The 11,299-nt window shown below is 46.1% G+C and overlaps 1 protein-coding gene across 4 annotated transcripts; it reads right to left on the reverse strand.

Annotated features, from left to right (window-relative positions):
• Positions 1-2,223: 2,223 nt before the first annotated feature.
• Positions 2,224-7,087, reverse strand: LOC144942764 (TAR DNA-binding protein 43-like). 4 transcript variants are annotated; one of them, XM_078869667.1, is made up of 5 exons: positions 6,743-7,087; positions 5,595-5,758; positions 5,219-5,359; positions 4,929-5,096; positions 2,224-4,448 (listed from the first exon to the last, which is right to left on the reverse strand). In XM_078869667.1, the coding sequence occupies exons 1-5, from the start codon at positions 6,978-6,980 to the stop codon at positions 4,095-4,097; spliced, it is 1,065 nt and encodes a 354-aa protein (XP_078725793.1). In that variant the 5' UTR covers positions 6,981-7,087; the 3' UTR covers positions 2,224-4,094. The 4 variants fall into 4 exon arrangements, with proteins under 4 accessions (XP_078725793.1, XP_078725792.1, XP_078725791.1 ...); XM_078869666.1 differs by having other exon boundaries at positions 4,929-5,101; positions 5,218-5,359; XM_078869665.1 differs by having other exon boundaries at positions 5,595-5,779.
• Between the last annotated feature and the right edge of the window lie 4,212 nt (positions 7,088-11,299).

Consider the following 11,299-nt stretch of genomic DNA (forward strand, 5'->3'; position numbering starts at 1 on the left):
TGGCCATGTGGTTTTTATATCAAAATTTTCTGCCCATGTCCACCGGGGCCTTGACACTTCTTGCAGATCTTTGGTTCGTCGCTTTGCGTTTCTTGCTCGAGTCTTGGTTGTTTGTAGACGCGTTCCTTTTACACGCGGAATTTAGATTTGATTGCTAGCGGCGCTACGAACGCCACTAAACAAAATCGACCACAAGGGGCCACGTGTTGCAGTGAGAGGCAAAAACACACTACAGGGACTCTTCGACTTATGAACGAGTTCGGCTCCAGGTCTGTTCGCAAGTCCAACTTTACTCCTGTCGATTCCAAACATGTTGTTACGGCATGTACACTAAACACGGGGAATTACTTTAAAAGTTGTATAATCTTGTGTAGATGCCACCACCACCATCTATTGTGCGGCGGTTGAACTTACGACTCTCGGTCCGAACAGGCAACTGGACAGGTTCGTTCGTAGCTCTGTAAGTTCGTAAGTCGATTGTTCGCACGTAAGAGTCCCTGTACAGTACTGTATACTACCCGTTTTAATTTCCCCTTAAATGTTTTACTTTCTTGGACGAAAATAAACCAATAAGGCTCTTTCTCCAACAATTGCCCCCTGTGAAAAAAGTACTTCATATTCACTCGGTGCTAAGTGGAATGCAGTTCCCCGCAGGGCTTAATTACCCTTGTATTTTGTGGGTCGCCGATACACTGGAGTAAGCACTTAACAGCCGCAGCCGTAACAAGCACGTACACGAGATGTGGCGTCCCAGTTGGAATGAAGCCCTGGTCGTGGTTTCAAATAAGAATCTCGTTTCGTAACTCAAAAAGTACGAACGCACACTGCGCCCTCGATATTACCAATCCGTTTTCCCATTTGCTCCAATCTTGTTGCTTCGTTTCCCACAACACGCAGTGACTAGGTGGTTGTGACAAGAGGGCCACTGGGTAATTCTGTTCAAACGAGCGACAGCTGTCCCAACGCGGCCGATGTAATTATTCGGCAATTTGCGCGGCACGAAAGCAGCAGAGAGAAGCACCTGGCCCGCAACTGTCGTGGCCTCCACCAGAACTTGAGTATCGTTATCGCTTTAGGAGGCATCACCGCCCTTAAGTGGGTTTTCGAGCGGCAGTCAAGCCGCTTATACGGAGTAAAATCTGGAATGGGCAAAATACGCAACCCTCTGCTGATATGCTCGTCCGCCTCTTATTCAGATCGAGTCAGCTGGAACACATTCCTGCGGAGGGAGCTGGCAGGAACGTTGGGTTGCTCGGTCAATGGCCAGGGTTAACGGCGGCGTGGTGTATTCCGCAAATATGACCTAGGGCGGGCATAAGCACCACCCCCCCCCACTCCCCACCCTCACCAGCCTGCCTCTCCCATTTTCGAATGCACGAAGGACAAAAAAATCCACTGTGGGCTGGTGTTAAAACATGTTAAAATTGGATATCGGTCTGTATAACGGATCGAGTTTGGTCCCTGGTTGATTAGCTTGGCATCTGAAAATGTGCACCTTGGGCCCAGGATCGCATCTAAATCTGAACACGAAACGACTCCCACTAAAGCATAAGGTACGCAAGCTGGTCAAATTAATTATTCATGGGAGTCATTATTAAACATTGCCGCACGATGTGAAACCCTATACCTTCGTTCGGCACATAAAAAAACCATACATATTAATAGCTTAACGACCAAACTGCACACGCGTTATATTTACATTGCAAAAAGGTGTTTTTGCATGTTACACTCATGTAACTTGCCCATGACACCATCAAAACAAAACCACATTTACCAGGCGTTAAAAACTCAAAACTTTATTAACCGGTGCTCAAGTTGTTGGAACATTCATGCAGTTTTTCAATAGAACACGGGCTTGCATACAATCGAGTCCCAAAAAAGACATCCTCTTAATGTATTCGGTCGTTTCTTAGATGCCTCATTAGGCAGATACGATCCCCCAAGCACATGTAACACACCAGACAAGCATAAAAGGCAGTGAGAATTTCGAAACGCTAATTGCTGCTTTGCACGGCATTGTGGTGCGCAATATGAATACTAAACCATCTCAAAGCCAGCTGCACGGCTAACCATGTGGCCCCCCCAAAGGTGTCTTCATTTGTTGCCCGCCTTCGTAAAAAACTGTACACCAGCACAGTACTTTGATGTGGTGTTAATGTAAATTGGTCCGCTCCGACTTTTTGGAATGGCGTACGCATGTGTATCAAGAGGAATAAAATGCAGTCACGGTGTAGTTTTATTTAAATTTTCGAAACAAGCATAACACACGGGCGAAAATATTTGCAGATGTACAAAATGCAGTCACGGTGTAGAGTTTTATTTCAATTTTCTAAACAAGCATAACACACATGGGCGAAAATATTTGCAGATGTACACTTGTGAAAAGCAAGTCCTACCTACAGTGCCAATCCAACCTAACACCCATCCCCCTCCTTCCCAGATATGCTTAAACTGTTGATCTTGCTCAATTTCAAGGGAGACCACTCGCCCAATTGTTTTCGTTATAGGTAGATGTTATCCATCCAACCAAAAGCAGCCTCATATGGCAATTCACACATGGGATGAAATCAATGATAGGCAACGATGCATTTAATCACAAATTGCAGTTTCAAGAAACAATTTCCAACTTTTAAACATTCGCATTCATTAAACCTTAAGCGAATGCTATTCCAGTGATATGCAAACCACTATCTGAAGTGCGCATTATACTTACATTGTGGTGGTTTACACAAGGATAACACTTGACATTTTTACCTGCTCCCAACAAGGTATTCAGCCACTGCAACACAAAAGTTAATCGCATGCTTTGCCCCATTACCATTCCTGCACACTCCGAAGTAAAAAACATCAAAACGCAAGATACAAGACGCATGTCCTTTCAGGATGTCTTCATGCTCAACGTTGCAAGCCAGAATGGGGTGCACACCACTCAGACGAAGTCTTGCATTTTGCGCTCTCCCTCCGCGCAGACCGCACGCCCACACTCCAGACCAGACGCCAGAGAATGTCGAGGGGAGAGTTTCGGTTCTTCACACCATGACGCGCACTCGCGCGCACACACCGCGCAAAGCAGGTATGCCACCACCCACGAGCCAGATCGGACAGAGCGGACAGGCTTTCCATCTCACGCTCGCTCGCCCTTCCCACACCACTCTTCTCTTCGCACTTCTCCAGAAAAACCAGGGCCCATCTTCCAACACACCGGACGACGACGCACGCCGCTCACGCCCCGTGCGCGCTCACACGCAGCCGCGCGCTCTCCAAAGTTGAGGACTCGGACTCTCTCCTCACTCGGACGTGACAGAAGATCAGCATTACCATTTTTGTTGTTTTCAAGGGTGGCGGCGGGCGTGAGTGGCGAAGGGTCTCGTGGGTGGCGCACGCACAGTTTGGTTCTTCGGAGACTTCGGCCATCAAAGGCAGGGCACAGCGGTCTGCGATTTCCGAAACTCCCAGTGGGGAAGGGGGGGAAGGAGGGGATCACAGGTCACACGTCCTATACCTTTTTGAAAAACAGCACTCAAGCAGATCATTGATATACAATCACAGACGGGAACAGTTTTATTTACAGACAGGAAAAATGTCACATTCGCAACGTAGTTAACATTTAACACTCAAAAATAACGTCACCTGGAGGGAAACTACACTCCTGGCGGAAGTCGCCGCTTGTGAAAATTCTCATTAAATATTGTCTGCACTGTCTGCCAACAAAAAACGTACGCGACCATGCGGAAACTGTTTATACGTTTCAAAAAGAATCAGAACGCCAAATTACAATTTATTATAAAAAAAATAATCTTTCTACATTCAGCCGTTCCTATCAACCGAAACCAATTTCATATTAACATATTGGGACAAATGGTGGTGACAATCTACCCAGAAAATAACAGAACCTACCAAAATTTTGTGACAATAGAAAAACAAAAATGGGAAGGTAAAGGTTTGAGCACCAAATAAAAAAGACAATGTAAGGGGGGGAAATGCCAACACAAAATCACTATTTCCACACCACACACCTGCTTACAGGCAAGTCTCACAATGGTTGAGCCCACTCTTAGCCCAGCCAACTTATCAGGTGCAAGCTCAGTGGCTGCCTACAGCCAGCTGTTCTTGCCCAACCCATACGTGTTGCCACCATAAGCATTTCCTCCAGAACCCCCTCCACTACGCCCACTGCCACTGCCACCCCAGCCGCTCGTCTGCAGCGCCTGGGTCATGGCCGCTACCATGGCTGGCGTCAGATTGAGGCCACCGCCTGCGCCAGTGGCGCCCAGGGTCGACAGCGCGCTTAGCGCATTCATGTTGGCTTGTGCAGTCACGGCCGCTGCCGCTTGCGCCGCCGCGTTGAGACGGCTCGAGCGCTTCAGCTGGTTCTTGGGCTCGGCACTCGCAATGTGGACGCTGGCGCCCTTGACGATCACGTCCTGTCCACACAGAGACTGTGCCACCTGCAAAACAAACGCGGTCGTTAGGCATCAACAATGTAACATTGCACCCCCACCTCCCTCCGAATGAAACCGTGATTTGTTAACGTTAGAGAACCCAAGGAAGACTAGAGGCAAGTAGCAATTGGGTGAAAGGTTTTCCACAATATTTACAGCAATGGAAAGTACACGCCCATTCCAGTGATGGAAAAGATTATCCTAATCAGATCTCCAAATCCAAATAGGATTGCATCTTGAGAGCACAACAGGCGACCCACCGTATACAAAAATGTGTTATAGGCGTCATGGGCAGGTAAAGAAAATATACATTTTCTGTACTTCACCCTCCCCACCTTGACCAGTGGTGGCGCTTGGTAAAAGACCGAAGACCTAACGGCTTGAGGAAGCCCTCGTCCAGCAAAAGATTGACAAACAAGGTTGAAGGGGGGGGGGTAGGTACACGCACAATGTGTGCAAGCAAGGTCCAGCTGAGGCAGTGCTCACATGCTCGTTGGCGAAGGTGACGAAGCCGAACGAGCGGAAAGGCTTGGGGATGTAGACATCGGTGACGTCTCCAAACTGGCCAAAGAACGAGCGCAGGTCCTCGGGTGTTATGTCCTCCGGGCATCGGCCCACGAAGATGCGATTACGGTCGGGGTCGGTTGGATACATCTGGGCATGCACGCACACATGCCCCAAGGGGCACCATAGTTATGTCAGCAGTTCAAATTGCGTTGTAAATTTAACTATTTTAGCACAACTTGCAAAAATTGACGATGTAAAACGCAATGTACCTTGGACTGGGGTAGCTTGGCATCACACCAGCGGCCACCAATCATGTGTCGCATGCCCATGGCCTTCAGTTGCGATTCGTGGTCGGCAAATCGAACGAAGCCATAGCCTTTCGATTTTCCCGTTGCTGGATCCGTCTTTATCTGAACAAGACAAACCATCCAAGTTTAGTCGGCATCAGAGCAAACAATCCGTAAGATAAAACATTTAAGTCAATATATACAACTCGCCATTCTCCTCAACGCACGTCACAACACCGCAAAGCTTTTACGTCGGCTCTACAAAAGTGCCAACAAACACGGGACTACGCCCAGCTTTAGAGGGTGCAATCCCCCATCCTCTCCCTGCTAATCCTTAAGCCAGTGGGTGTGCGTGTACCTGAGAAAGAACAACACTGCCAAAAGCAGAGAAGTAATCTTTGAGTTCATCCTCCGTGGTTGTCCACGGCAGCCCCAGCACAACAAGATCGGAGACGCGGGGTTCCGATCGAAGCATCTTTGATGCGGAGGCCATGTCCACCTCCTCCATCTTCCGTTTGTTCTCTAGCCCGAGCACACACGGGTCTGAGAGTTTATTGGAAATGGAATCAGACTTCAGCAAAAAGGACACAGGGTCAATGCAACACACAATATCCCTTTTTACATGAGAATATAGTTAACGCAACCGTGGCAAACTTGTATTTTTTTACTACTTCGCTTTTATACATTGCATAAGTATTTTTTAGTCGCATGTTTAAATAAATCTACCTTTCTTCCATGTAAAAAGGGGCTACTTGTATAACATGCAAAACTAGTTTACATATTTGACCAAAGTTCATTGCGAATGAACACGATGAATGTATTTAAACAATCAACGTAAAATTCAAATTATATTAACCGTTCCAACAATTAACAAAAGCAATAATTTAATCTCTCTATCCCACCCAAAAAAACACTGCTCCATTAAAAGTGCTAAACTTATAATGCGCAAGCACGCGCGGTTAAACCAAAACTAAAGTCACGTAGATGAAAATAAATAGTAATAAATAATATAAATAAAATAATGAATCACGACGTTTCGGAGGTAACACAAGTCTCCGTCATCAGGCGGGACCGTCACATCTAAATTTACTGTATCAAGTCTAGAATTGCTGTATCAAATCTAGAATTAAAACTACACGTTGTGAAGCATGTGGACTTTGATAAAACACCGTGAATTTAAAGTTCCACTATCACCACCACCACCACTGCACCACCATTGCGGTTAAGTGGCTACCACGTGGTCATTCCACCCACTCCCCAACAAATCTCGCCGTTTCCACTCCCGCCATTTTACACACGTTTCCCTTTTCTTTACTCACGCTACATCTACTAAAGTCAACTTAACCACCATCGGCAACGTTTAACAATAGACAATTACAGGGGCGCGGCCAGGATTAAGGCGGGAAGGCTTCAACGCGCAAACCCAGGCCTCAAACTGCGCACGCTACAAAATGGCGGCGGCCGAGACGAGAGCCGCAACAAAAGGACAATAACAAATGCATCTACCTTTCGGGAAATTCACGTAGAACGTGTAGCTTGCCCAGCCGTTCTCGGGCGGGTGGAGTACGCCGTCCACGAGGCGCACGCCGCGGAAAGACTGCGCATCGGGCGGACGGTAACGCAGCCCAACGGCGCCTGGAAACTGCGCGGCCACATTCGACACAAGAAGGGTGCCGTCATCCTCACAAGGGACCTCCACGGGGAGCTCGTTCTCGTCCTCGGCTATCTTAACGTACTCGCTCATGATTTTATTATGTGCGTGTTTCTTTTTTTAAACGTGTTATATAAATTTCCTTTCACGGAGGTTACGGGAGAGAAAAGGTATCGCACGCTCGTCGTAAGATGGCGGAATGAGGGAGGGGGTCCTGTGCGCGTGCGTATTAGGCGTGTGGGAGAGTCCATTCGACAGCCTTGTGGGGGTGTCCCTAATAGAAAGTTTTATGTTTTTTTTATTAGCACGCGCCCATAATGTTCGCTAATTAAACAAAAACATCTAGAATATATTTATTCAACTAATATAAAATTACTACGGTTGGATAACTCTTATAATAGATTTGTTCATGTTTATCTTAATTGTCTTGCCTTCACCACCCCCCCCCCCCTCTTACTTACTTTTGGTCGATGCTAGCTCGTTGACGAAATGGCGAACGAATACGCGCATGCGCACTGAGCTCCCCCCGGCACCCATTGTGCTGAGAATTGTAGGCTTCACTTTGAACATACATTTGTGTAGGCCAAACCTCTAAAAAAAATCTTTTTGACTTAAAACTAAACAAACTAAATATTATAAATACAGGAGAGTTTTTTTGTTATACATTACAAATAATTCAGAGGCAGTACCGCCCCAGCACAGACGACAGTGCTGCCCCAGCGATAAAGCACAACAAAATCAGCAAACTCATCATCAGCAGCAATGGACAATCCAATGCTTGATGAATGTTTAGGCATGTAAATGCCACAATCCATGCGGTAACCGACACACATTAACTGATGGCATTGCTCCATCTCTGGCAGTGGATATAATCTCAGGCGTGTTCGCTTTTTTCCATTGCTAATTATAGTACTGAAGTATATAATTTTTCAGTTGCGAGAAACATCGCAAGGACGAGTCGCTTGCTACTGCACCAAAAAAATGTGTTGATATGTAAGATCACCCTTGAGACATCCCCCTGTACAGGACGCTGTGTCAAAAAGACATTAAAATATATAAGAACTATTTAAAGAAGGGAACAGCTCGGCAACCACCACCTCACTGCCATCTGCGAGTCTCAAAACAACCATTTACATTCCTGTCAACCCCTGTGCCTCACTTATTACAGACCAATTCAGACTTGATTGGTCTTATACATCTCAACATTCATCCTACAGAGCCCCATCACAAGGGAGAAACACAAACAAATAAGACTAAATATGAATTAGCCCGTGTTGAAAAGGCTGTACGCCGTATGGACCTGAAAACTCAATTTCCCTGGACAAGAATACGGGGTAAACCATATGGGTTTGACAGACATGCATTTAGCCAATACTAAAGATATCAAAAGTGCGTGTTGCGACAAGGTAAAGAGAAAGGGATCGTACGCAATTCATCATCCATTGTGGCAAATCGGTGACAACTGCAGACAAATATGGCTGTCGCCTGATGATGCCTGTTGTAATTACTGGCGAAACGTCGTACTGAGATGGTAAATGTTGTGGATTTGCTCTCCAACACACCGGTTAGTGCTGTACTAGTGACGCATTGGCACGTTCTGTTTACGTGACAAACCTTACTAATTGGCTGTGTTGGGTGGTGGCGGGCTTAACGACACAGATCTAACCCCCCCCCCCCCCAAAAAAAAACTATTATGGACTACAGACACAGCTGCGGCTGTTAGATGGCACCAAACACTGCCAGGTCAAGCAGCATTTCTCTGATATCAGCTTTGCCATGTCTACGATGCCAATTGGTCGTATTATATCTTGGCGTGTGGCGATTACATCGCGACCAAGGCTCTACAGTTTCACAACATTGTCAGCAAACTGAACAATTCAGATTTGTTCTAGATTAGAAGTTTTCGTGACTGCAAGGATCTTTGTTTTTTTCGGTAAGGTCACGTGGGTGAAAATAAAATAAAATTCAGATTTGCTTTCATCAATTCACATGCAAGTAAGCTTGGATGCAAAGGAGGGCGACTTTCCATTCATTCGCTTCTTTACACTTTCTCAGCGATATTTTTTTGAGATCACTACATAATTTGAAAGTCCAATACCTGAAAGCTTACGTTTGATAGGGCCATGCGGATAACCAGGGGGTTAATTTCCTCTCGTTACTCTTCTTATCAAAAAATCTCGCGGATAATAGGAGTTTACACGGACCCTACGACTGCCGTGGGTAATAGGGGCCTCGGATAATATATATGTATTTGTATGGGTAGTCACTGGGACTTGATATTTTCTGTAGGCATGGGGTCGCAACATGACCAGGAGTTGGAAGAGTTGAGCTTTACTGGTAGGAACCTCCTGGTTAGACCAGCCCACAGGGGATTATTGTGTCCGCCCGTCGTGCAGGGAGGGGCTGGGTGGGGAGGGGCTGGGTGGGGAGGGGCTGGGTGGGGAGGGAGGGGCTGGGTGGGGAGGGGAGGGTCGGGAAGGGCTGGGTGGGTGGGGAGGGTGGGGAGGGGCTGGGTGGGGAGGGTGGGGAGGGGCTGGGTGGGGAGGGTAGGGCTGGATGGGGCTGGGAAGGGCTGGGTGGGGAGGGGCTGGGTGGGGGGTGGGAGGGGTGGGGCTGGGTGGGGGAGGGGCTGGTCACCCCGTGGTGCCCTTAGAAAACTCAACGTTTAACCTACTCACGCCGGCTTGTGCCGGCCCTCACTGTCGGGCATATTTGCGCAATACACCACGCCGCCGTTGACCCTGGCCATTGACCGAGCAACCCAACGTTCCTACCAGCTCCCTCCGCAGGAATGTGTTAGTTATGTATTTGTATGGGTAGTCACTGGGACTTGATATGTTCTGTAGGCATGGGGTCGCAACATGATCAGGAGTTGGAAGAGTTGAGTTTTACCCCTAATACCTAATATCGTTGAGTTTTTTTAACATATTCTCAGGTTTCCTCCCACAAGTTAAACTTTGATTCTGCGTGGAGTCGACTAAAATCTCAATGCAGGTCCTTCCAGAAACGTCCATCCACTAGGTGGCCCACTTCTTGGTAAATGCCCTCCCCCATGCCATGCTGGGCCATGATAATCATTTAAACAAAAATTTCCGGGTTTTTTTGACCCCAGTAAAATGTGCAACAGTCACCTTTAATTGCAGAAGAAAAAATCATAAAGACTGTGCAAGATTTGTGAATCAAAATGTACTTTAATTGGAACAATTTACAGCAACAAGGGGATACTATTGTTTTAACACCGTACTGTGCAGCGTTGTTAGGGATCATTACGTTGTAAACTGATACAGTCCATAAAATACATGTCCGTTCGTCTCTCCGTCCAGTATTACAATTACATTTCAATTCATTAAGCCTAGGGGCTTTACAAGCCAATATTATACAGCATCATGTTTAAGCAAGCAAATACTGTCACCGGTTTTGACCTTTTGCATTTGATCAGCATTTCAGGCCTGGAAGATATATTACATTCCAACACTTGGTAACCGATGAGAAAAGTAAAAATAAAAATAAACGGGGTTTTTTTAATTTCCTTTGGGGAAAACAGCAGCAGAATCACGACAACCTACTCAGTAAGTTCAGTTCATTTATTAGGTATAAATCGGGTACAACCGCAACAAACAAAAACATGAAGATGAAACATCTTAAAGTGACTACGCACAACAGAAAAATCCAGGAAAAAACAGCAAAGTCTTCCAGAAGAAGCACATTATATCAATGCTGTGTGCAAAAATCCCAGTGAGTCAAAGAAAAAATCCCAGTGAGTCAAACAATAACAATTCTGTGTTTAGGATAACTGTATTAGTCTTTAAACAACGTAAAGATAATCAATTTAACTTAATAGTTTACTACGATTTGACCTCTGGAAGAGGCACTGGGTCACTGGTTGTAATTCGTGTTGAACAAGCTTTTAAGTTTCGTCTGTGACTTGGCTTCAAACCGACACAGTAGTTTAAATCGTTAACCGCAATGTTCCACAACGCATGAGCGAATTTGATTACTAGATTATATTTTAGTTGTCCAGGAAACCATATCGGAGATGGGAGTGCCCTTGCCAATGATTAATGACAATTAGGGAGAATGTAATTCAGTTCCACGTGTTGTTGGGAGCTGCTTGAGGAACTGAAGTAGCTCCCAGCACGTGGCACGAAACGTCGGACATAATGTCAAACAGCACTCGATACAACCCTTAAATACATAAAGCTACAAAACAGAATATTACAGTATTGTACTATTTTATGGTAAGTGGAGTTGAGTGGTGGGACATAGATGGATGGGTGAGAAGGTGGCGTTTACAAACACGTTGTATATTTGGCCTGCACCCTCTATTTAAACACAAGGGGTGTTTACACATACACACGTTGTTGTTTGACACACACAAGTTACATACACACGCTTCAAACACATACACGCAG

This window comes from Lampetra fluviatilis, chromosome 28 (assembly GCF_964198595.1).
Source record: "Lampetra fluviatilis chromosome 28, kcLamFluv1.1, whole genome shotgun sequence".
Lineage (NCBI taxonomy): Eukaryota > Metazoa > Chordata > Hyperoartia > Petromyzontiformes > Petromyzontidae > Lampetra > Lampetra fluviatilis.

Coding starts and splice junctions, on each gene's coding strand:
- LOC144942764 (XM_078869664.1), bottom strand. CDS start 6,980: ATGAGCGAGTACGTTAAGATAGCCGAGGACGAGAACGAGCTCCCCGTG. Junction 5,780..6,742: donor CTACGTGAATTTCCCGAAAG/GTAGATGCATTT, acceptor ATAAACTCTCAG/ACCCGTGTGTGCTCGGGCTA. Junction 5,360..5,594: donor GCAGTGTTGTTCTTTCTCAG/GTACACGCACAC, acceptor TGTCTTGTTCAG/ATAAAGACGGATCCAGCAAC.